Source organism: Podarcis erhardii, assembly GCF_964252035.2.
Source record: "Podarcis erhardii genome assembly, chromosome: 2".
In the NCBI taxonomy this organism is placed as follows: domain Eukaryota; kingdom Metazoa; phylum Chordata; class Lepidosauria; order Squamata; family Lacertidae; genus Podarcis; species Podarcis erhardii.
In genome coordinates, this window is record NC_138498.1 from 21,422,768 (window position 1) to 21,449,266 (window position 26,499).

The following is a 26,499-nucleotide window of genomic DNA, read 5'->3' on the forward strand; positions in this document are numbered from 1 at the left end:
ACCAAAGATTAAGCCTGCGATGTTTCGTAAGCAAAGGTTTACTATGGGGGATAAAATGCTGAGTTGTTACCAACATCTTGTAGCCAAAGCTTAGAGATCTGGTTTTAAGAGTACAGTCGTACCTTGGATCTCGAATGCCTTGGCTCCCGAAAGATCGAAACCCAGAATTGACTCTTCTGGTTTCCGAACAATTTTTGGAAGCCGAATGTCCGATGAGACTTCCGCGGCTCGGAAGCCACCCTTTGGTTTTCAAATGTTTTGGAAGTCGAACAGATTTTTGGTATGGATTCTGTTTGACTTCCAAGGTACGACTGTATACATTATTCTATCTCTCTTCCCTACCTGTAAAATGGGTATAATTGTGACCTATGTTGGGATCGCAATATAATGAGTACACCACACTGTAAATTAAAGCTAGTAATAATAAGCCGCAACTCGAGCATTAATGAGCACATGTCGTGCATGCAGAACAACCTAGTTTCAGTCTCTAGGAGACTGGGGAAATACTCCTGTCTGAAACAATGAAAAGCCACTGCCAGCCAGTGTTGACAGTATTGGGCTATCTGGATCAATGGTCAGGCATAAGGCAGCGCCTTAAGTTCAGCAACAGCAGCAAAGCAGCAATTATACTAGCAGTTGTGCTGCTGTCTTAATCCTTAAGCCCATTGGTGTACAGTCAGGTAAGCTGCCCTGTGATTTTTGAGTAATGCAGTCAAATCCCTGCTCTTTTCAAGAGCTTTTCTTGTCCCAGCTAGAACTGCATTGGTTGAAAGCTGCAGTTTTAGAAAGTTGACTTCAGCATCCAGAACTTTGACTTTTCTCCTTGTTTTCTGTAGAAGCACAACACACACTCAGACCTGACTCACCCCACTGCCCCCCACCCCCCAGATCTCTACTGGGGCGAGAGACTCACCTTTTTCTCCCACTTCACCTTTCACCCACTGCACGGCTTTAGAGATGCTCTCGGAGTTGGTGACGTCCAGCAGGGTGGTGCGCAGGTTTGGCGAGCTGGACCGCTGCAGGTTATCGGCTCCCTTCTGGGTTAGGCAACCTGCCAGCACCTGAAAGCCCTTCTTGTCCAGGCGCTTGGCCAGCATGTTCCCAAAACCCGTGTCGCAGCCTGTGATGAAGACATACTTGTCCTTGTAGGACCTCAATGTCTGCCGGTCGCGCAAGAACCACACCACAATCCAGAGGATACTGAAGAGCAGCGCATAGCAACACAGCATAGTAGAGTCTCGACGAAGACCTGCGGGGTAAGGGGAAATGGGCAAGGTGGGCTGAGCACAAGTAAGTGCTGAATTCTGCTTTTTGTTTTAAGGTCAATAAGGAAGATCCATCTGTCCTAATCACATAGGCCAGGCTCTAGTGGGAAACCTAGTGTGTTCCTAGACTACATTTCCTATTACCCTACACCAGGGTTTCCAGCTGGGTTTTTTTGGACTACAGTTCTCATCATCCCTGACCACTGGATGATGGGAGTTGTAGTGCAACAGCTGGAGGCCCATGTTTGGGAAACCCTGTCCTAGATCATTGGCTGTACTGGAGGGCAGTAGATTCCCAATCCCTGAGGATCAGTAGGCTTCTGATTCTAGAACGAAGCTGTCTATTGATATTGTTCTGGTCTTCTGTTATCTAATCAGTCATGTTAATCACTCTTGGGAGATTCTCAACCCTGGCCTTTGGCAGCTAAGGTATTTTGTTTTGTGAGGTCCACTTCTTTGGCTGAATTTATATCATTTTGTAATGGTTAAACTTGCTTTTTTTTAAATGTCACTGTTTATCTGTTTTCATACTGGTATATAATGTTAGGGACGCGGGTGGCGCTGTGGTCTAAACCACAGAGCCTAGGGCTTGCCGATCAGAAAGTCAGCAGTTTGAATCCCCGTGATGGGGTGAGCTCCTGCCAACCTAGCATTTCGAAAGCACGTCAAAGTGCAAGTAGATAAATTGGTATCACTCCGGCAGGAAGGTAAACAGTGTTTCCATGCACTGCTCTGTTTCGCCAGAAGCAGCTTAATCATGCTGGCCACATGACTCGGAAGCTGTCTGCGGACAAACGCCAGCTCCTCGGCCAGTAAAGCAAGATGAGCGCTGCGACTCCAGAGTTATCTGTGACTGGACTTAACGGTCAGGGGTCCCTTTACCAATAATGTTGTTACATAACCCATCCTTGGACCTTATGGTGAAGGGCCAGTCCTTTATATATTTTGAGGTAATAGGAAGAGATGATGAGGGGCAATTCAGAAACAAATGCTTTAATTAATCCTCAACATATTTTAACCCATTTTAGGCTCCTCCAAAGAGGTAATTGTAAACGAACCAGCACACTAAGGGCCAAACTAAATGTAATGCTACGTTTTTCACCCTAATGTGGCTAGTATTTTATTTTTTAAAAACAACAACAAATAACTGGGACTGAGGCATCTGTGCTGGCTTGGGAACATGATGTGGGAGGAAGGGAGATCTAATATCACTTCCTCCTAAACGGAGGTGAGGGAGCGTGACCTGACCAGGTCTAGGAATACAATTCTGTGATCTTCACCCCTCCACGCATTAACTAGCTTTAAGCTTGTTGTTTATATTTGACAGCAGTTTCCCACGTGGTTTAGCTCTGAACTGGTCTGGAGGCTCGAGGGAAGACCATTTTGTGTGGCAAGCAGAAATGCTTGTGCTGATGGATTGATTGTATTTGTGCGACATTCAGTTGCACCCATTGTGCATGTAGTCTTAGGTTTCCTGTGGACATGATAAGTTATAGCATCTGGACGAACTCTGCTCAACACAGATGGAGAAGCTAGAAGTCTCAGGGAGCCAAGGATTGGGAATCTTCCAGATCAAAGCCTGCGACTTGCAGTGCTCTCATGAGGAGTCAGCCTTGTCCTTGTCTATATATGGCCCCTTAACTCTCTGAGGTAGATGCAAGCAAACTCTCTCCAGAGCTATTGCATCTAGCGGGAGAATTTGGCAGTGCAGTCCAAGAGCAGGACCCAGGTTATCAGCCCTGGTTGTTCCCACAGCTCTAACCAGGGGCTCATACACACATTTTACGCCACACATTCCTCTACATCCTTCCTGCTCTAGCGATTGCCATGGCGACCTGCCCTAAACTAGGCCACAAGCTTGGGTGTGACTGAGATTAGATGGGATAACAACAGCAGCAGCAGATTTCCAGCTTCGTGTCTTAGTTCCTTGGACAAACGTAGGCATAACGTAGGGTTGTACTCTTTTATGCAGATATATTTGAGGCACAGAGCAAAAACCTCTAAGTTTTAAAATGGGCCAATTAATACAGACTCGTCGCAATATACTATTAATATACTTTAAGCCAGGGGCCTCTCCAGATGTTGCTAGACTACAAGTCTAGTCATCCCTGGCTGGAGCTGATGGGAGTGGAAGTCCAATAATATCCCTGTTTAGGTAATATTAACATGACATAGCGATTAGAGCAGGCATAGGCAAACTCGGCCCTCCATATTTTTTGGGACTACAACTCCCATCATCCCTAGCTAACAGGACCAGTGGTCAGGGATGATGGGAACTGTAGTCTCAAAACATCTGGAGGGCCGAGTTTGCCTATGTCTGGATTAGAGTCACCAGCTAGGACTGGGGTGTCCCAGGTGCAAATACCTTTTCAGCTATGAAATTCACTGGGTGCCTTTGGGCTAGTAACACTCCCCAACCCTTATCTACCTCACAGGGGTGTTGTGAGGAGTTTGTGTGTGTTTCCATGCCAGCCAAGCTCACCACCAGGCACTCTGAAGTTGCTTAAAAAACCCAACTGTGTGAGGCTGGCTGGACCCACCTTTGTGGTAAACTCGTGATGGGTATGAAATGAATTCCCCAGTGGATTTCACCAATTGCCGCATCATCACCAGCAACTGATTTATAATACTAAAATTAAAATCACCCAAACTATTCTTTCCAGCAGTTACTAAACCACATAATGTGTGTGCACATTTGGCCTCATATTTTACATGTCATGTGGTAAAAGCAACAACAGAAGCACAGGACCCTGCCATTCTTTGCATGCATACTTGTGGGTAAAGAAGGAGTTCTAAGCTGTGTTGGGAAACTTGTCAGCAAAGAAAGCTACTCTGGACTAATTCGTGCAGAGTGCAAGGCTGTGAGTTTGCAAAAGTAGCTTGTCATTTGCTCCCCACAACCCCCAGGCAGTAGATGGGGAAGCAAAGCAGGGCATCCTAGCTGTCAAGACTTCGTTTGGGATTGTGAAACAAAATCAACAGCCAAAAATGCAAGTGTGCCGTATCCCTTGGGAAATCTCTGTCAGCAGGCACTATGTTCGGTCTCGAGTCCAAATCTGAACTAATCCAGCGACAAACACGGTACCTATTTGACATCTGCTACCTGACATGGTAGCAGATCCAGCTGACATGGTTCCAGCTCAATTCTTGGGGAATTCAATGCCTGACTTTCTCTCACACAGAAGCTCAGTCCATACATTTGAGACTCCAGTGGCTGGGTACTAGAGGATTTTTCCCTTGCTCCAGAATGCAAGGATCAGGGGAGCTTTCATAACCCAGTTTTGTAAGTGGCCTGGTCCCATTCAGGGTCAAGGACCGTGAGGCCCACATTACATACCATATGATGCAGCTCTATATTTTCATCTAGCACATAAAGGTCAGGGGAGGACTTGTGTGCTCAAAAACAATTCATAAGCATCTGTCTGCTATTCACTCAGACAGGCCAAATAAGGGATGGTGAGTTAAGATTTCTTCCCTTTGTCCTAGCAGTTGTGGCAACTGATAGTAATGCTTATTGGTCTTTATTTTTAATGTAATTTAAATATGAGCACATTCACTCGTGCGGTACTTCTAGCGCAGAGATTGCACTTAAACACCGATGAGTCTGAGGTGTTAAGTCTCATGTATGATTTACCTGGCAGGCTTAGTAGCTTTGACTGGACTTAACCATCCAAGGGTCCTTTACCTTATACCTTTACTTCACCTGGTACAGAGCAGAGGACACACTCTTTTCGCAAAACAGAGGGTCAAAGGTGATTTTGTCTAGAGATGCAGAACTGGCTAGGCTACTGTTCTTTAGTAGGTACTACAGTATAACTAAATTTTAGGGCAGGGATAGAAAACCCTCTAGCCCTTTGGGTATTGTTAGGACATGAAAGCTGATCACAAATGCTCTCTCACACCTGTGGGCTGTACATATCGCTCTATCGCCACAGAGTTCTGCCGCCACATTCTACTGCATGTGTAGACCAGGCCAAATATTTACAAAAAACATTCCCACCCCCTCTCAAGAGACCCTCTGCAATCACTTTATGGTGCCCCATCTGTACCCACCCAGGTCTTCTGCATAAACCTTGAGTTGTGATCCGACACCATTTCAAAGAGAAAGGATGCAGAACTTGGATGCCAGTGGCTCTTCATTCCAAGGCAAGTGTGAAGACATCCCCAGGGGAGGAAGAAAATTGTACAAATCGGGCTCAGGGTGAAAGATCTCAGGTCCACTTAAAGGCAGAGAGGCTTTGTACACGTTACTGGCTTAAAATGTAGCTAGGCTGATCTTTCTCCCCCTCAATTTGGATCAAAGCTACTTTGGTGGTAGATGCATCAAACCACAATTATTTCAGAACAAACAGCAGCATAGATGTGGAATGCAGCTAATGCCGTGTGTATACCACTGCTCAAACCCAGTGGTGAGAGCCCACCAGATGCAGAGGAGATGGGCATCTGTGCATTGGCACAGCCACAGTGGCTGAAGCCAACACAGAACTCAAGATTTCAAAGAGCAAGCTTTTAAGACATTCCATAAGTGGCTCTTCTCTTCCAGAGTTGGAGCTTGGGAGCCTGAATTCCTAACTCCACTCCCATCTTGCATGCGTGACTTCAGCTCCCTCAAGAAGAGAACAGCTGCTACTTGCGCTGAAGCAGACAGTAAGTTTATTCAGGTGTCAAGACCACACTCGGATTTCAGCTCTTCCCGTTAGACACCCCCCAGCTTCCTCAACTGCAAGACGGACTGATCAGCGGCACACCTTGCCATTTACAGGGTTGCAGCCATGCAGAGGAAGATGGTTCAGGTTTGTTCCGTTAAGTTCCTGGGACTTAGGTGGAGTGCAATACCAGCCCGCCCACCCATTGTCCTCCTTACCTTCTCACCAGATGCAGCTGTTGATAAACTTGGCAGACTCCAGCGGCAGAAGCAGCAGCTAGTCTCTGCTGGGTCTAGGACTATTTACCCTGCTTGGCTTCTGCTGCACAGAGCGGACAAGAGTTCTGCTCCTAGCCAAAGTCCAGGAGGGCAAGAAGCCAGAGCCTTCACCAATCAGCTTCCCGGTGGACGCTAAGGGGCAGGGACACAGCCCCAGTATTAACCCTTAATGCAGCTGCAAAGCAATCTGCCCGGTTAACCTCCACTCAGCTGAATTCCAGTTAAATCTCTCAGGAGCTGTGTACTGAGGAATCGGAGAAATCTTAGACTTAAAGAGCTGGGCTATAATGAAGAAGCTGATACAAGGATACAAGAGTTGCATTTCCTTGAAACCCGTCCTCAAGGACCATACTCAGGGTGGAACAAGACTATTTGTTAAAAACAATTTCATTTATGTGATTACCACCCTTTTTCTTAAAAGCTGCCCGAGGCAATGCACAACATAAAACATACAATAAAACTCTTGAGAAGGGAAAACAACCGGAGGGTGTGGTAAGAGGAAAGCTGGTACTGAAAAATCCTTCCATAGTTTAACCACGTCAGGGTAAATCAGATGCACATCTGAAGTTTATTTAAAGTATTTTGTATCCCACCTTTCCTTAGGGAAGTTCAAGTGTCCACCACGCTGCACCCATTGCGAACAGCATCTCAAGATTTGCTGCATCTGTGGCACACTCGGTGGTAAGTCATAGTTGCCTTGTTTATGGGACTGAGATAAGTTTGCGTGCCCCCACTTGTTGACGTCTTTTGGACTTCAGTTTTTAAGAAAACATAGGGTGGTAATCAATACAATTGTTACTCAAGAGTAGAACCGCTGAAGGCAGCAGCCGTGTCTAACTTAGGTTCATTTAATTTTAATGGGTCCTGGCTGAATATAGCCTGTTATGTTCTGTGTGGCCTTTGGACTGGAGATGGCTAGGTAGTCCCTGTCCACTGCCATTTTGTGAACGAGCTATGAGTTGCATTTGATGGTATTGTTTGTATACTTCCCTGAGAACTTTGGCAAGAGGGCTGTCTACCAGTGAAATTTATAAAATATTAGTAGAAATGGAGGATGAAGAAGACAAATTAAAAGAGGTGTGGGAAAAGGAGACAACAGGGCAGATAGATAGTTGAAGCTGGGGGAAAATATGGGAGAATCTTTCACTGAAAATGTTGTCTATAAGAAGAAAAGAAAATTATTATAAATTAATTTGGAGATGGTATTTAACACCAGTCAGATTAAATCAAATAAACAAGGAATATCAGTGTTATGCCAGGAAACAGGGAATTATGTTCACATGTGGTGGGGGTGTAAATATGGCAGGAGGGCTGACTAAAAACAAAAGAACACCACCAGCGTCCAAGCATACAGCATGGAAAGCAGTGTAGCAATGAGCGTTAGGCATCTCCCGCTCCGCCAAAGTGAGGCTCACATGAAGGCTGCTTCCATGTGTGGACATCCTTCAGCTGGGAAACCTAAGCAACTTGGAGGAAATGTCAGATACTGCCACTTCTCTGCTTTAAAGTGGGACAGAGCCTCCTAAGTCCAAGGGGGAACCTGCCATTGAAAGTATCCGAGCGTGCAGGATAAAGGAGTGCGTTGGAAGCTAGGATCCCATGCCTAAGCTCTGCCCCAAGTCTTGTGATCAATGGACTTGCTTGGAAGGAACGTAATGAAAAGGCATTGTTGATTCAAGAGCTCCCATCACTACAGTTATGAAATCTACTTTTAAGAGCTGAGTGGGATTGAAGAGACTGAATAGTAACGCATCTCACAGAAAAAGTAGAAGGGGTATGAGATGTCAAGGACTTTGCTTTCCTTGGCCTTTTATAGAAGATTCTGTCTCCTGTGCAGCAAAGTTGGCTAATGGGGAGGGGGAAGGGAAGGGAAGGGAAGGGAGGCTGGAACTTGGGGGGCTTAACCCCTCTTTTCATTCCATTACACACACACACACCGCCCCCTAACAAGCAGGCTCTGCATGTTGAATCACAGTAGATTAGGACAAAACTAGCCGGAGAAGGGTTCCTTTGTTAAGGCATGAAAAGGACCTTCAGAGAAGGATTTAAAAACTAAAGAGGATGAGGAGGCCAGGCTGGGAGACATATTGGGCAGTGAGCCAAACCTACATTGAAGTACTCAAGTCTCTGTAAGGTTGCCTGTTTGGATAAGGGGAGCCAGGATACCATCTTTGCTTCTCCTCTCCAAGATGGGCCTGGGCAGCAGATGCAGCCAGGACACATGCTGAGCTCCCTTTAGTGATTCATGCCAACACTCACCATGCGTTTAAACCATTCGTTTTTATTCCGTTCTTTCTAGCTTCGTCACAGCGAGAGGTAAAAGCTGGTCTGCACAACCCCTTCTCCACCTTTCATTGTGTGTATGTTGTGTTTCTCCTGAATCAATACTGGTTTGTTTTTAATTCCCCACAGCCAGATACCACTACCACTCATTCAGCACAGGCCAACATGCCTTTCAGTCGCTGGCTAGGGAGCAAGGGCAGATCTCGCCCGCTGCTGCAAAAAGGCAGCCGCTGACCATTTAATAAGGGCTGGCAGACAAGGGATTTGCCATTTCTTTACTTGCGCCCCCACACTGCTGGCTGCATGAAGTGAGGGAAGGGGGTCCAAGGAGGAAAGGTGTCCATTTCAGGAGGTGGATGGCTGCAGCTGCCCTTTGTAAACGTACTCTAGGGCCGTGGCAATGGTCCGCATGTCCATCTCAATGCTACGTGCCCAGTTTTCCACGTCGCCAATCTCCTGCCGGAAAGAAGAAGTCACGGTCAAAACACTCATCTCTTTGCGTCTCAAACGGCACGCACCCTGTTTCTCCACCTGCCCTCAATCTTACTCCCAGACACCCAGTTAGGGCAGGGAGATTTCGGGTGAGTTCAAAGCACACTGTATAGTTTGAGTTCTCTGATTTGGCCTAACTTCTCTGCGATCCTCCTTTGGTTCCTTCCTCTTTATGCAGCCTTTTTCTTTCTCCAAATTCCTCCTTGAAGCCCTCACTTTTCCATCAAGCTTAATGCATTTGCCCAAGTTTATCCTTGTTGTCTCCTACACTACGGACAAAAAGACTGTGGCCTCACCGGGACGGAGACTCATCTCTCTTGCTTATACTACTTTGTAAAATGCCATGTAAATTGACAGCACCATATTAAGAATTACTGTTCACAAGCAACTTTCAATAATTTCAATTGCTTGTGACTTTATTTCAATAGATGAAATGGCTAACTAAGGTACAGAAGAAGAACTACATATACAAGCAGTCTCTGCTAGGATCAGGCATGACCAGACATGCTAATACTTCCAATTAATGTCCCAGAACGTTTTACTCTTATCTTTGAGAACAATTCCACAAGACACTACAGCTACATATTGTGGGTTTTTAAGCAGCTATATATGGCAGCTTTAAATAAATTTCTCCATGCAACATTTAGGGTGGAAAACTGTACAGATACCAAATTTCACGCATACACACAATTTTGTGGGGCTAACATATTCTGATTATTTTGTCTCTCTTGCTGAGTTGATAACATGGGGAGCCCCATGCCCAGCAGGTGGAGCTCTCCAACTGATTATTGTCAGGAGCACCTACAACTGGAAGAAGCACAAAGTGTGCTCCATGGCTAGAATCCTATCATCAGGGAGTCTATATTGTTTTGGCACAAAAGCTGTGAATTGGAATATGCAGGCTCTTGGGTTTCCCCAACGTGTCTCACCCTCCTTAATTCCAACCAGGTGTTTTCTCATTCTCTGCTTCCCCATGCATACTTTCATGTTCTCCCTCGCAGGTATAGGCTCAATACACTGCGGCATCCCTCTCAGACAATCAGGAATAACTTTCTGACAGCAAGAGGAATGGACTCCCTTGGAAAGTGGTGGGCTCTCCTTCCTTGGAGGTTTTTAAGCAGAGGCTGGATGGCCACCTGTCATGGAGGCTTCAGAAACATAGCATTGGAAGGGACCCCAAGGATCATCTAGTCAAAGCACCTGAAATGCAGGAATGCGCAGTTGTCCTGTATAGGGATCGAACCTGCAGCCTTGGCAATTATCAGCACCACACTCTAATCAACTGAGCCATTTATTTGAGATTCCTGCATTGCAGGGGCTTGGACCAGATGTCCCTTCAAACTCTGATTCTATGATCACCTACTGCCTCGGATGTCAGGGACAAACTGTGACTTCTCAGCAAGCCGCAATACTCGAGGGCTAATTTGTTATTACTTCAATTGTTCTGGCACACACCAAAGCCTGCCCCAATCCATTCTCCTTTATTGCCCACGAGCCCCTTTCTCTCCCTTGTTCTCTGCGCAAACCCAGCCATGCTTCCCCATCGCCAAACCTCACCTCCCATCACCCATCGAGTCCTATTGTAATTTTTAGGCTAATCTTGAGGTTACTGTGCAAGATATGTGCCTCCCCCGTAGGAGCAGCTATCCCACCGACCTTCAGAGCCTGATTGAAGTTTTCCACCATGCTGATCCACTGGCCGGTCTGTTTGGCAAACTGGGCAGCCTGGATCTGCAATGTCTTCACTTCGTGGTCAAGCTTCCTTTGGTTCACATAGGCCTGCGCTACCCTAGAGTGGGAGAGGGAGAGAGAGAGGGGCTCAGCGATTAATTCAGACAAGTAGGGGAGGGAAACAGAGGATCTTTCTCTTTGCCAATCCCTCCATCGTTGTGTTTTCTGCTCGGCTCTTCGCCATTCCGAGTGGCTTCCCAGCTCGGAGCGAGCTAACCCCAGGGGCAGAGGCAGGCGCTGGGAGTCTGCAGCTGGGTAAGTTCCCAAGCTGTAGAGGATTTAATGGCTCAGCAACATCTGGCAATCATTATGCAGCACTGGGAACATCTGGAACCTATCATGGCCGAGGCAAAGGCAGGTGAAGGGCTGGGCAATGATAAGGCGTGTGAGTGATTTTCCTCACCAAGGGAGAATAAATCGCCCAAACAAGGGTGGGTAACAGGGAAGGGCAGGTCAGTTACCCCCACAAAACAGTAAGGGTGTGGCCAGAGTGGGGAGACTGCGGGCAGCCATGGTAGTTTCAAGATATGTTGCTGTGCTGCTGTTATAGGAAGAGACAACGGGATCTAAAGCAATTCAGATTCAATTGAGTCGATTGCGTGCGTTTCAGGGTGGCAAGCTTCCATGCTTCCAGAACACTTTCAGAAAACAATACAGATTTTACAGCCTGAGGAATGGTTCTATGCAACTTGTAAGTTTGACATCCAAACTTTTTTTAAAAATTACTGGCTCATGAAGCACTACCTGAACTATTTTATATGCTCTAATAGCCAGATGTGGGGTGGGGAAATGGATGGATGAGTAATACATCTAGTTAAAAACAGAACACTGGAGTGCCAACACCCCTCATCCTGCCCCGTTTCAATTACAAGCCAAGAGAAATTGATTTCTTGCCAAAAGTAGACATAAAACCCAGGCCTCTGTTGGAGCACCAGAAGTCGTTTTTGCCATAAGCGACTGGCATGGGATCGGGAAGTCACAAGTTGTTGTTTAGTCATTTAGTCGTATCCAACTCTTTGTGACCCCATGGACCAGAGCACGCCAGGCACTCCTGTCTTCCACTGCCTCCCGCAGTTTGGTCAAACTCATGTTGGTAGCTTCGAGAACACTGTCCAACCATCTCGTCCTCTGCCGTCCCCTTCTCCTTGTGCCCTCCATCTTCCCCAACATCAGGGTCTTTTCCAGGGAGTCTTCTCTTCTCATGAGGTGGCCAAAGTATTGGAGCCTCAGCTTCAGGATCTGTCCTTCCAGAGAGCACTCAGGGCTGATTTCCTTAAGAATGGAGAGGTTTGATCTTCTTGCAGTCCATGGGACTCTCAAGAGTCTCCTCCAGCACCATAATTCAAAAGCATCAATTCTTCAGCGATCAGCCTTCTTTATGGTCCAGCTCTCACTTCCATACATCACTACTGGGAAAACCATATGTTTAACTATACGGACCCTTGTTGGCAAGGTGATGTCTCTGCTTTTTAAGATGCTGTCTAGGTTTGTCATAAGTCACAAGTACAGTCCTCTATTTGGTTTTATCAAGGTCAATTTGATTTTGTGTTCTCCAAAATTCATACACAGGGTGCACTGTGGTTAACCTTGTTCCACAGGACCAGCAAGATGCAAGTCGCTGTGTCCAGCCAACACCTGTCTTGAAAATGAATGTCTCTTGTTTGGTAAGAGGTAAAAGAAAGTGACGCACCATGTCACTGTGGAAAGGCAGACAAGTAAGCCCACCTTTGGGGAGCTGGAAGAGCTGTTGGAGCTCTCTTCTGCCATATAAATATCACCCTTGGAACGGAAACTGGGAGGGCAAGTTTGCCCGTTCTGGTTACATACTGTTTTATGACAACTTTAACGAGGTAACTTGAGATATCCAAGTGAAGCAGATGAAACGGTTTTATACCCTGACTAGCTTAATAAGTAAACCGACTACATAAGAGAGCGAAGAATGCTGCGTTTTTGACTCATCCACCCGTATGCTGTTTACGATGCCAGGTGCTGGGCTATTACTGTACTGTCTTTCCCAGGGGAGAGGAGAAGGAAGCACTTCACCAGCCCTATGGTCAGTGGCTGTCGGGTGCTTGGGAATCCCACGCAAGGGATTTTGACAGATGGGCAGGATAACCCGGCTGTCAATCATGTGACTGTCAATAATAGTGTCATGTGACTGACAGCTGGGCAGCCCGCCCAACTGTCAAGTTTGGACCCGTGAGGCTGATCCTAATAAGGATCTGGCCTATGGAACCAAAAATGTCCCCCACACCTGCCTTAGTTGGATAGAACAGGTTCCTGAATGATGCACTATTTGTTCATGTAGTAGAAAAAACCCACCTAAATTGGCTTATATGAATTATATATATCCCTATTAATGCATTTAGTGTTTGACAGGAATTTCATCGACACCATTCTCCGAGTAAGTCTTTAACATCCCTTCATGAAATGTTGTTCTCATTTATTCCTGCCTAATGAAGTGGGTCAGTTAAGTTTCAGTAGTTTTTAATGAATTATTTACTGCGTTCTGATCCAGTCCCTTCTTTAATCAAATAGGCGCTTATTTGAGATTCTGCTGCTTAATCTGAGGTATTCTTTTGAGAATACTTCCCTAGCCTTCAATGAACTATTGTAATCCACTAAGTTCCTGTCTTTAATGAACTAGGCAATTAATGAAGTCTTTTAATAGTCCTTGTTAAATCATTTAAAAATGTTCTTCAGTGAACTAATTCTTTTTGTATTTTGTAAGGGGATATATTTTCTGGGGGGGGGGGAACTTCTGAATGAAGTTCATGTGTTCTCTTTTCTTACTCAACTGTATATATTTGGTAGAATTGACACAATGGCACATATATTTGGCAGAAGATCTGGGTTAAATCTGGCATTTGGGACAGCAATGATTCTTGTGCAAGTAGTGAATCTGTGGAAAATAGGGACCAACGTTTGTTGGTATTGTCCTAGTGAGAGGCTTGTCATCAAACACTTCATTGCACGCATTTTCAACTTACAAATGCGAACAGTCTAACTCACCTGGTCAAACACGTTTACAAAAGTCTCCTGTTATTCAACAAGATTTGCATCTTGTTACTAAGCTCTATAGTGAGGAAATATTTTGTGCGTGTAATGAAGTGTGTTAATTATATTAAATACTTTTGGGGGAATATAAGGAAGTGTTTGAAGATTAGATTGTAAGCTTGTGAGCAGGGGCTGGCTTGATTTAATTGATTGTATGTAAGCTGCTCCTGGAGCCTTTTTGGCTGAAGAGAGGGGTACAAATGCTCTAAATAAACCTGGTAAGGAAAGCTAAGTGATAGTTAAAGAGTATTTAGATTCTTGTATGTGTCTGTGCTTCAATCAGGATAGGGCAGCAGGGTTGGACACATTTGCCTGGATCTAGAGCTTATATGAGCAGAATTCTACTTGTGTGATGCTCCTCCTGCTGCAGAAGTGGCCAACCCCACAGGCTGCATTTTAGCATCGGGAGTTGAACCCTGTCAAAAGGTGGGCTGAAACAGAATCCCCGTTTGAGGAGTACACTTTACTCTGGATACAATCACACTGAGGCTCTGGCTTTCTGAAAATAAGTAAGCTAATATTTATTGTTGGAAATACATGTGGAGATGCAATAAGCTATGCTTGTTCTTGCATCTCAAAAGAGAGTTCCAAGTATGTGAGGGAGGCAGAAAGATGGGAGAAAGGAAGTGAAGACATGAGGTCAGCAAGAATATTGGTCTAATGCTGACAGAAGATCAACAAAGGTCAGCACAAGGTGGCCAGTCTAGGATGCTTGGAGGTCCCCCCCTCTCCTTTCCAATGCCAGATACATTAATCAATTATGAGCTTTTTTCTCACCTGATATCCCTTTGAAAAAATATTTTCCACAGAGATGGGAATTATAATATTTCTTAGATGGAAGAAAATAAAGTCATTACATGAAAAGCTGGAGTGACAATTAAGAAATCTGTACCCACCAAAAATTAAGGATATAATGTATTATAAATGAAGGACGAGTTGATACAGGTTTAGTATTGTGGGATGTTTTTAAAGAGGACCATTTTAGTATTTTAGCAGCTAGAAATGACAAGAGGAGGGAGCAGCTTGCTGTTTTCATCACAGTACAGTGGTACCTCAGGTTAAGTACTTAATTCGTTCTGGAGGTCCATTCTTAACCTGAAACTGTTCTTAACCTGAAGCACCACTTTAGGTAATGGGGCCTTCCGCTGCCAGAGCACGATTTCTGTTCTCATCCTGAAGCAAAGTTCTTAACCCGAGGTACTATTTCTGAGTTAGCGCTGGATTCATGTACATATACAGGGCAGAAAAATCCTTTGCCTCCTTAAAACAAGAGATGTTTTGAAAAAGCTACCAAGCGAGGAATGTTTTTAGCATGGCAACTGACAAAAGAACAACAGAAACGCACCATTCCATCTTTAATAAGCACGGAGCATGGAGAACTATATTTCTTCAAACTACAATTTACTGTATAAACACAATGTAGTTGAGTATGGAAAATAATGGAAAATATTTTTATATCAATGGAAATTTCCTAGATTGAATTTCGAAGAAAGGATTACTCAAGCAATTACAGCTCAGGAGGTTATGTACGCATGTCATGAGGCTGGGCCCCTTTAATTCGGCATTCTATCAAGCCCACATACAAATAGCGGCCCCTATTATGGCCAAGCTTTCAAAATTACTGTATAATGAAGGGAATTACTCCTCAAAGCTGAAAATCAAGCAAAGGTTGCCAATAGAAGGGAAGAGGCAGTACGGTAACTGCAAAAACATCATCTTAGCCCATCAAAAGCTTGGGGGGAAATGTCCCATCACCAACATCTCTAGAGTGACCCCAGGTGGTTCTCTGTGAGGGGGGAAAGATCAGGATACCATAACAAATGGTCTTGTCCGCATACATTTTGCAAGGTGACAATGAAAATGGCAGCGTTGGGTTTTAACCTCACATTGCCTTCTAGCATCTGAACTGTGACGGACTCAAGAAGTTTGACTGGTCAAAGCAGAGATGTTGTTTCCCCACTATCCCACCAGCCCTGGAAGTCATCCAGCTGGAATCCAAGTAACTCTCCCAGGGCAGCTAAATACAGCAAGTGTTTGGGAACAGTGAAGTAATCCCTGCTTTAAAATAGCAGGCAAGAAGCAGGAAGGTGAACAGGAGGCATGCTTTCTGTGCAGAAGTAGTGACGCCAGAAAGCTTACTTCAGATTTGTTTTAACACGTACGTTACTACTTCTTAATAGACCTTCTTTTCTGTGTTCCCCTCCAATCTACACTGTGTGGCAATATCCATGGGAAACAGCAAAGCAAGGGTAGCCATGTGGTCTCTCCCATTCTAAACAATCAATACAGACTTAGCAATGCTGCCAAAAACCCCTAGGGAAGTGTGGGCCAGAAGAATGAAGCAGCAGAGACTTCTCATCAGCTAACCACAGAGCTGGATGGCGCCAATAGCAGAGACTGGACACCACTTGTCAAGGCGATAATAGGTCATGCTATAGAAATGCAGCAACTTCCACTTTTCGTGGCAGTGAGAGGCAGGTCTGCAGCTTGGATAAGGCATAGGGTTAGTGGCCCTTCTGTCCACTGTTTATGAATATTGTTTAATTTAATAGGGGAGAACAACTTTAAAATGCAACATGGACCACAAAGAGCTTAGCTGACCAAAATTAAGAAAGAATGCCCTTCTAATTAGCATGTTATATTTTGCTGACGTAAAAAGCTCTTGCCTTAGGGTGTTTTTCAGCCATTATTCCTGGCAATTATTCCTTCTGCATAGTGGATCTTAAGTCACTCTTCCAAAACGTTTACAGTAAACTCCACAGGCTAGAAAGTTAAATTTGTAAAGCTAATATTCTCCCAATCATATCAAACTTTCTCAGGCTAAGGCAAATTGCTTTGCTGAGCAATATGGAAGTCTTGGCTAAGGCAAAAATTAAAGGAACTGGAAAGCTACTTCAGCAGACACAGGAACTCTCTAGCCCGGTCTTCAATATTCAGCTCTAAGCAACTTAAAGAAGTGTACCAAGATGATGTTGGGATCATTATCAAAGGAAAAATAAAACTGCCAATATCAAAACGCCGTTATACAATTTTATGATGCAACCACACTTGGAATGTTGTGTACAGATCTGGCTGCGGTACTCAAAAAGGATATTATAGAACTGAAAAAGTACAAAAAATGGCAACCAAAGGGACCTGAGGACTGCAGCAACTTCCCTACAAGGAAAGGATAAAATGTTTGGGGCCTCTTTAGGAGTGGGGAAAGGTGACTATGGAGGGATGTGAGAGTTTTATGCAATTATTCATGCTGTGGAGAGCAAATAGAGGTTTTCTTCCTGCCTTGTAATACTAGAACCAGGAGTCATTTGATGAATTTGAGTGATGGGGGGTTTCAGAATAGATCAAAGGGAGTAGTTCTTCACATGACGTCTAGTTAAACTATGAAATTCACTGCCACAAGTCATGGTCTGCCAGCATTAAAAAGTCTTCAAGAGATGCCTGAAAGTAAAAAAGCGAGGATGCTAGCTAGAATCTGGGCTGGAGGATTGTTCCACAATATGGGGCTGGCAACATGAAATGCCCAACTCCTAGGGCAGGCCAGTTAGGTGTTCAACATGGAAGGGAAACTAATAGCCTATGAATGGAGCCTGCGTCATTCTTTTTTGAAAGATATGAATTCAATAGACAGTGTGCCATCATCTGCAATTGAGCTGGGCTCAGGAGATCCTTAAGGTATCCTTGACCCACGTTTTTCAGGACTTTGCATAAAAACACAAGAACCTTGAACGTGACCAGGTAGGATACGAACAGTCAGTGCAGTTGTTTTAGCGAAGGTATCACAAGCCCTGAGCCATTTATCGCTGTTTGCAGTCCAGCTGCTGCATTCTGCACCAGCTGGAACGTCTACTGAGTCATGACTGCCCCCCACTACTAATGCAGGTTCTCAGTTGACATTTCCTTGTTAGGGAGCAATTTAGCAGACTAAAGGTTGGAAACAGCTCACGCGCAGAAATGGGTAATAGTATGTGGTACTATTAACCAAAGATTTGTATGGAGCCATCATTACTCAGTACCGCTTACCCAACGTTCAAGTGGTCAACCAGGGCTTCGGTTAAGCAAGTGGCTGCAGCGATGGCCTCTCGCCTCCGCCGTTCTAGAAAGAGAGGGGAAGCAGAGGCCATTTTGTCATCTCAAAATGTCTATACGTTTTGCGGGAGGGGCACAAACTGAAGATGCATCAACGCTAGCACTCTTTGTTTGCTTCATGCAACTTGTCCTCATTATGCGTCAAACATGCATGTGCATGTTTCTTTTCTTCCAAGTTTGGTATTTTCATCTCCACTCCCCTAAGCAAACACTGAGGGCTTTTCAACATCTCCACTGTGTCCCTCCCCAAACTTGCTATTTAGCACTCAATTGGAGCAAACAATTTGTTCAGATTTAAAGCTTAAGAGCAGATTTTCCCTGGGAAAGGAGTGTGGCAAGCGGCAAACCGATCTGGCCTGTGCTTTCTAAGCAGAGGACACACAGGAGTGTGGATGAGCCTTAAATGTGTGCACAAACTTATATTTGTGCATCCATATCCTTCCTACTAATTTGACAGTGTGCTGGAAGGGGGACACTGAGGCAGAATAATCAGAAGTAGCCTTTTAAAAAAATGAGTCTGGTAGTGCTCTTCAACCTCAGGTTGGTCTACAGTTGTTGCTGGACTACAACGCCCATCATCCCCGAGCATTAGCTAAGCTGCCAGTGGGTGATGGAAGTTGTGGTCCAACAGCAACAAGCCACCCAACAGATAGAAGAAGAGGAGGAGTTTGGATTTGATATCCCGCCTTTCACTCCCTTTAAGGAGTCTCAAAGCAGCTAACATTCTCCTTTCCCTTCCTCCCCCACAAAAAACACTCTGCGAGGTGAGTGGGGCTGAGAGACTTCAGATAAGTGTGACTGGCCCAAGGTCACCCAGCAGCTGCATGTGGAGGAGCGGGGACGTGAACCCGGTTCCCCAGATTTACGAGACTACCGCTCTTAACCACTACACCACACTGGCTCTCATAAAGTGGCAGAGCGCCAAAGCGAACAGATGCCCAAGTGGAAAAACACTTTTTTGGGCCTAGACAGTCCAAAGCACTTCCCTCAGCATCTAGAAAGCCACATGATCCCCACCAAACCTTGGTCCATAACTCGCCATTTCCTGGCTTTCATGGTTGCTGCACTCAATGCGACCCTCGATTACTACAAGTAAATGGCGGGAACCCAAAACCCTCCAAGTGTCCCTATTTTCCAGGAACAGTCCCAGTTTTTGGTTTGATCCCGGAAAGTCCTGCTTTCCCTTAGGACGTCCCTATTTTCAGCATGGAAAAGTTGGGAGAGTATGGAGTTATCTGAACCCTGAGCCATTTGAAGGCAGCCCTGTATGGGGAAGTTTTTAATGTTTTCTTTTGTTTTAATATATGCTGGAAGCTGCCCAGAATGGCTGGGGCAACCCAGTCAGATGGGTGGGGCATAAATAGTAAATCATCATCGAACGTCCCTATTACATCAGATAAATGTTGGAGGGTATGAAGTTATCTGAACCCTGAGCTATTTGAAGGGGGAGTTTAGTGTTTTATTATGTTTTAATATATGTTGGAAGCCGTCCAGAGGGGCTGGGGCAACCCAGTCAGGTGGGTGGGGTATCAATAGTAAATAATAATAATAATATAAGGTAAAGGGACCCCTGACCATTAGGTCCAGTCGTGACTGACTTTGGGGTTGCAGCACTCATTTCGCTTTACTGGCCGAGGGAGCCGGCGTACAGCTTCCGGGTCATGTGGCCAGCATGACTAAGCCGTTTCTGGCGAACCAGAGCAGCGCATGGAAACGCCGTTTACCTTCCCGCTGGAATGATACCTGTTTATCTCCTTGCACTTTTGACGTGCTTTCGAACTGCTAGGTTGGCAGGAGCTGGGACCGAGCAACGGGAGCTCACCCCCTCGCGGGGATTCGAACCGCCGACCTTTGGATCAGCAAATCCTAGGCTCTGTGGTTTAACCCACAGCACCACCCGCATCCCTAATATCAATATAGATACAATATGTGTATCTGAAGAAGTGTGCATGCACACGAAAGCTCATACCTAGAACTAGCTTAGTTGGTCTTTAAGGTGTTACTGGAAGGAATTTTTTTATTTTGTTTTAACAATATAGAAAGTCCCTATTACATCGGATAAATGCTGGGGGGTATGGGAACCCGGAGAGCCCGAAATGCCGTAGGGAAAGTGCGTAACATTCCTATTCACAGCTGAGCTCAAACGTACACAAGAGAGTAAAGCAGAGGCGCCGGAAACTCCCGTTCGTTTGGCTCCTGACGGCCGGCAGGTACGCACTCCTCCTCCCCTCCCCTTTTCTCCCCAATGACAGCCCTCTGGACCAATAGCGACAACCCACCGCTGCCGCAAGGGCGTTTTCATTGGCGGTGGGCGGTTGCCAAGGCGACGCTCGGAGCAAGGCCCGCGCGCCCGGGGCCCCGCGGTGTTTTGGTTTTGCTACGCGAGCCCGGAGGCTTCGGAAGGGGCGCTAGGCCGCGCTCACCTTGCAGCTCTTTCCTCTCGCCCTGCTTCGCCTGGTGCTCCCTCAGCAAGCGGGAGAGCATGGCTGCGGAGAAGCCACACGGGGAGAGAGGCCTCTTCGCTCCTCTTCCTCGTCATATGACTCCAGCCGTCGTCACATGACTCGCCAAGCGCGCGCGCGCGCGATCTCCGCCCCCCCCCCCTTCCCGTCACTGGAGAGCAAGATTTCGAAAATAGGTATAAATAACCCTGCGAGGTATAGTTACCATCTCCCTCCCGCCATCTCGCCACGCCCTTTGAAGTTTTGCGTTTTTAATTATAGGCAGAGGTGCAACAGGTTGAATTGAAAGACTTCATTGTCACTTGTACAACTTGTATACAGTGAGGTCTAATTCAGTTGCAGCTGAAATTGGAAAAGTGGGCGGGGTGACACATTGTGTACGCTTGAAAAGGTTGGCAGCGTTATAACATAAATTCAGCAGTGTAAACAAGTTATGTTGTTGGAAGCAATAATGGAATACTGAAGGGTTTGGTTTAGGTAAAATGTGCAGGGATTTATGATACGCAGAATGAACCGTGGCAAGGGAAGCCGTTGACATTTTAAGGTGGTTTAAAGGAATATTCTAAAGTGTAAAACAGAAAAAAGTAAAAAAATGATTTATGGTATAGTGTATATAAAAAAGGGAAAGAGGGTGGGGTGGGGGAGGTGCTTCACCTGTCAAATTTCTGCCTGTCATGCAGCTCTGGTAAATTGGTCGAGATACTCTGAAAACAACACTGTGAACATCTCCACGGCTGCATCCTATTTTATCATAGGAACACAGGGAAGATGTCTTATATATATATATGTTGTAAGCCGCTCAGAGTGGCTGGAGGAAACCCAACCAGATGGCGGGATATATATGAAAATTATCATCATCATCATCATACTGAATCAGACAATTAAGGTCATCTAGTTTAGTACAGTCATACCTCATGTTACATTTGCTTCAGGTTGAGCGTTTTCAGGTTGCGCCCCGCGGCGACCCGGAAGTACCAGCAAGGGTTACTTCTGGGTTTTGCCACTCGCGCATGCGCAGAAGCACAAAATGATATCACGCGCATGCGCAGAAGTGGCGAATTGCGACCCGCAGGCGCGGGTTGCGTTCTGCTCATGTTGCGAATGGGCCTCTGGAACAGATCCCGTTCGCAACCAGAAGTACCACTGTACAGTGGTACCTTGGTTCTTGAATGGCTTAGCTGTCAAACAAATTGGCTCCTGAACACCAAAAACCCGGGACTAAGTGTTCCGGTTTTCGAACATTTTTTGGAAACTGAACGTCTGACGCGGCTTCTGCTTGAGTGCAGGAAGCTCCTACAGCCAATCAGAAGCAGTGTCCTGGTTTTCGAACAGTTTCTGAAGACGAACAGACTTCCGGAACAGATTAAGTTCGAGAACCAAGGTACCACTGTATTGTCTACACTAGCTGGTAATAGCATTTTGGGATTTCAGGCAGGGGCCTGTCCCAGCCCTGCCCTGCTGTTCTACAACTCACTTAGCCACTGCCTTTTCCCCGTCATGGCCATCTGTCATGGATGCTTTAGCAGAGATCCCCGCATTGCAGGAGGTTTGACTAGATGGCCCCTGGGATCACTTCCTGCTCTACAATTCTATGATCATCCACCATTCCACCACAAAGCTTGTGCTCTAGCATTCTTATTCCTTCTGGACTCCCTGCCTGCATAAAAAAAACATCCTGAAGACTATTTCAGCAAAGTAAACAACAGGGTGCAACTTTAACATAGGGCTGTGTGATTCATTTATGCATTCCATGCTTACTTTGTCGCAAGAATCTCCACATGTTTCTGCATATATTTTCCCTATTTCCTTTCCTACTGGAGGATTACTACATATTTTCATGCACACAAATGAGACGCTTTTTGCTCACAACAATTTATATATGCTTATTTTTATAATGTAAGTACGGTTTCCCTATGTCTGCAATTTGATTCTTCTGAATGCGGGTCTCCAGTTTTTCCTAATGTAAGATGCCTCTTGATTCCTTGGTCGGTAAGATACCGTATTTGACTTCTGTTAAGCAGTGTGAAAGCAAATTACAAGAATGGCACACTGGAATAGTGAGACGTGTAGTAACTTCTACAAAGTTATTTTGGAGAGTCTTACAAAGGCTCCTTTCATTGCCAGTGCTGCAGCACAGTGGCGTAGCGTGGGGGGTGCAGGGGGGGCCGGCCGCACCGGGCGCAACATCTGGGGGTTAGGGTTGGGGGCGCAAATCCACGGGTTAGGGGGCGCAAATTACTTGCCTTGCCCCGGGTGGTGACAACCCACGCTACGCCACTGCTGCAGCATTCTCGTCAATCCAAGCTATGTCCTGGGAATGTAAGTCTTTTATTTGAGTTCTCCTTTTCTTCAGATAGTTGCCATTTTGATTTATAAATTAAAATTTATCTGGCCATTTATAGACCATAGAATCCTGTTTTGTTGAATATGGACAGTAGCTTCAAAATGAAAATATGGCATGCATATGAAAGAAATCTATCCCAGGTTATTCTGCTTTTACATGTTCTCTCCCATGCGTATTAAGCCTGCACTTAGGAGAGACCATAAGAAAAAAGAATATGTTTTGCCTTTTACCTTATGATGGGCTGGAAAGATGATGATCTAAAATGAGCAATCGGTAAGGAGCTGGCTATGGTACAGGGATGAACTTAGCCGCTATTTCTAAGAGAACCAAGGAACATTATCGTAATGAAGGGTTGTTGGCAGTGCCCTGTCATCGATAACCGTAGAGGGAGGGTGAGTCAGCAAACTCTGACACAGCATCTGATCTCACAGGATTGATTAGTGTGTGAATCAGAGTTGGAGCTGGAATAAAAATAATAATGCTGCTTCCAGGCTGGATCGAGGACACTGCCATTTGTAATGGACAAGGTGGGGAAGAACAACAGGGAAAAGATAAAAAGAACAAAGAAGTCCCAAGAATTAAGGCTGGGCAATTGGATATGATACATTGAGATCTATGTGGCTGTGATATAGTACCCAGCTATAGATTCTGTGTGAGAATCTTGAGGAAATTTTCATGAACTGCACTTGGGTTTACGTGCATATGCATATACTTTATTGAGGAGATGGCCATCTTTTTGACATCTTCATCTAACTGTTCAACATACCTCTGTGATTCTAACGTTAATCGAGTTTGTTATCATTTCCCCTGCCATTTTTCTTATTTCTTTCCACATCATCAGCTGTCTCCTCTAACTACTTTCCCACTGCATACAGGTGCCATTTGATTATCTTCCCCAAACCCTATTTTAATCCATACTCAGGGCAGGGAACCCTTTTCAGTCTGAGAGCCACATTCTCTTCTGGGCAGCCTTTTGAGGGGAGTTGCATGTCAGTGGTTGTTGGGATTTACTCGCAATAAGTGGAGCTTACACCAAGATAAGTCTTCTTAGGATTACACTCTTATAGTAGAATAGAATACCTATTTTATGTATTAAAAAAAGTGTAGGGACAGGGTTGTACTCTTGTACCTGGACTAAGGAAAGGTCCTATGTTGATGTATTATTATCTTTGATATCTGGACTAGTGTTAAAATTTATATCAAGTCATATAACATTTATATTAAAAGGAGGAACATCTGGGGGAAGCGGCTGGGGCACCTGTCACTTTTTTTGATGACATAAAGTAGATATTCAATTCTTCTTACACTGTTAAGCATGTTTACTCAAAAGTAGAACTCTAATGGAACTTATTTCATTGTAAATGTATACAATTTCAGTCTTGGTCATGCCGGTGATGTATTGTTTAACAGCTCTTTGACAGTCTTTAACAACAGTCAGCATAGGATGCTTTAGAGAAATATATAACAGAGGCTAGAGTGTAAATAGGTTAATTCCCCCAATAGATTGATGCCTGCCCACTGGCTGTTTTAGCTAATGCCAGCCAGTGAACCCCCTTTATCAATTAATTTTGAATCCTTTGAACATTGCAGTCCCAAGGGAACAACTGAGTTCTGCAGGTTGATAAGATTATTTAGCACTTAACATTCTGGTAGGTGCTGTGCAAAGCATAAAATTGATAGGTGGTTGTCAGAATGATTTGCAGTGTAACAGAAATACCAGAAAAAGGAAGATGGGACAGAAGCCAGGAAAGTGAAACAAAGAAATTCGGATACATTACTTAAATATATGGCCAGATGGAATGGCCACTGACTGGTGGAATCTTTTCTTGGAGGAAGAAGCTTAATGGGAACATTGTTTTAGGGTTGCTAAAAAGAAGCAGAAAAATATGGTGTGTTGTGAATGTTTGGTGTTTGTTCTGTGCGACTCCATTGATCTGAAACAATATATGCCCATTAAAGTAGGAATGAGAAAAAGCTGGCACCACTTTCCTTTCATCCATGTGTAGAAAAATAAGAGGCTAGGATGTCCTGCATGATCAGGGGTTGAATTAATTCAGTCACTGAATCTCTTCCTACTTTATGATAATATGACAGCTTCTGGGGAAATGTATGGGCTGCTCACTTATCCAGCAGTTCTGATTTTAGCGGCAGAATTGTGTCCAGGGTGCCTGTATAAATCAAGTATGGAGAGGAAGTTTTCAGGGGCTGATGGGAGTCGTAGTTCAGCAACATCTGGAGGGCCAAAGCCAGTGTGGTGTAGTGGTTAAGAGTGGTATACTTGTAATCTGGGGAACCGGGTTCGCGTCTCCGCTCCTCCACATGCAGCTGCTGGGTGACCTTGAGCCAGTCACACTTCTCTGAAGTCTCTCAGCCCCACTCACCTCACAGAGTGTTTGCTGTGGGGGAGGAAGGGAAAGGAGAATGTTAGCCACTTTGAGACTCCTTCGGGTAGTGATAAAGCGGGAGATCAAATCCAAACTCTTCTTCTTCTTCCTTACACCTGATATTACCCCATATTAGTACTGTAGTTGAGAAAAGTATTTGCTTGTAGAAAGATAAGATCTGTAGCTGGAAGAAGGAAGGAGCACAAGAGTTGGAAATAATTTGAGAAGCTGAGCTTTGATAAAGATACATTGGATAGATCAAATAGTAGGGTTTGTGAACTGAGGGAAGGGAATGGAAACTGGGCCTGATTTTTTAGAGTCCCAGGGTCATAACAGATCAAGTTACGCCTAAAGCAACTCTAGATGCAAGGGTGAATGATCCACCCACTGGTTCCCTGTTGGGGTTGGTTTAATTTTGACATGCTCTGCACCACTTTGGTGATTTTTTAAAAAATGAAAAGTGGTATAAAAAGATAGGAAATAAATGTTCGTTTACAGTAGCGCAGTCTGCAGTGTGCTCAAGCAGATAGTTACTGTCCTATTCTAAAGATCCCTGCAGAACCAGAGGTGCAGGTGTTTATGGTGTCCTTTTCTGATCATGGGGGAAAGGTTGTCATCACAAAGATCTCTCTTGCTACAACCTTCCATGACCTGGGCTACGTTTGTAGTCCAGATATTTTGACCTATAGCTCCCATCAGCCCCAGTCTGGCCATTGGTTGGGGCTGATGAGAGCTGTGATCCAAAACATCTGGAGGGCACTAGGTTGGGGAAGGCTGCTCTAGTGTTTGACTTCCCATTAATCCACTGCTTGATATTTTAATGTGCACTTCTCAATAGTTGGAAGCTATTTTCTGGAATAAATAGTGAAGGTTAGTTATTCCCCCCCCCCCCCGGAATAAGCATTCATAGGTGTGGCTCTTTGGACAATTTCGCTTTTTGCTCTGTCCTTCCTTGCATATACTTGGAAGAAGAAACCAGTGGGCTCAGCTCCCTTGGCACTCACTTGTTCTACATTATTGTTCTACATTATATGTCTTTTTAGCCCCACCTACTGCCTCTTGAAGGAACGCGGGTGGCGCTGTGGGTTAAACCACAGAGCCTAGGACTTGCCGATCAGAAGGTCGGCGGTTCGAATCCCCACAACGGGGTGAGCTCCCATTGCTCAGTCCCTGCTCCTGCCAACCTAACAGTTCGAAAGCACCTCAAAGTGCGAGTAGATAAGTAGGTACTGCTCCGGTGGGAAGGTAAACGGCGTTTCCGTGCGCTGCTCCGGTTCGCCAGAAGCGGCTTAGTCATGCTGGCCACATGACCCGGAAGCTGTACGCCGGTTCCCTTGGCCAATAAAGCGAGATGAGCGCCGCAACCCCAGAGTCGGCCACGACTGGACCTAACGGTTAGGGGTCCCTTTACCTTTTTACTGCCTCTTGAAAGAGGCAAGGACGGATAGCCTCCCCTAGGCTACTCAGAATT

General features: G+C 45.2%; 3 protein-coding genes across 7 annotated transcripts in view; 1 reads left to right on the top strand and 2 right to left on the bottom strand.

Moving 5' to 3' along the window:
- LOC309335098 (retinol dehydrogenase 5-like) overlaps nt 1–6,286 on the bottom strand; it is a 10,394-nt gene extending 4,108 nt beyond the window's left edge. Inside the window, 2 exon segments of the mRNA XM_081850043.1 lie at nt 872–1,249; nt 6,130–6,286. Of these exon segments, the coding sequence (XP_081706169.1) occupies nt 872–1,229 (358 nt within the window). The 5' untranslated portion in view covers nt 1,230–1,249; nt 6,130–6,286.
- Nucleotides 6,023–26,499, top strand: part of ITGA7 (integrin subunit alpha 7) — an 87,911-nt gene continuing 67,434 nt past the window's right edge. Inside the window, exons 1-3 of one of the 5 annotated variants that reach the window (XM_081849529.1) lie at nt 6,023–6,058; nt 6,793–6,870; nt 19,972–20,048. In XM_081849529.1, the coding sequence (XP_081705655.1) occupies nt 6,038–6,058; nt 6,793–6,870; nt 19,972–20,048 (176 nt within the window). In that variant the 5' untranslated portion in view covers nt 6,023–6,037. Of the gene's footprint in view, nt 6,059–6,607; nt 6,682–6,792; nt 6,871–12,286; nt 12,360–19,971; nt 20,049–26,499 lie in introns of those variants that run through there. The other 4 variants (XM_081849530.1, XM_081849531.1, XM_081849532.1 and 1 more) reach the window with 4 other exon arrangements.
- Nucleotides 8,451–20,423, bottom strand: BLOC1S1 (biogenesis of lysosomal organelles complex 1 subunit 1). Its single transcript, XM_081850027.1, has 4 exons — nt 20,262–20,423; nt 17,773–17,845; nt 10,621–10,753; nt 8,451–8,928 (listed from the first exon to the last, which is right to left on the bottom strand). Exons 1-4 carry the CDS (start codon nt 20,320–20,322, stop codon nt 8,818–8,820), a joined length of 378 nt encoding a protein of 125 aa, XP_081706153.1. The 5' UTR covers nt 20,323–20,423; the 3' UTR covers nt 8,451–8,817.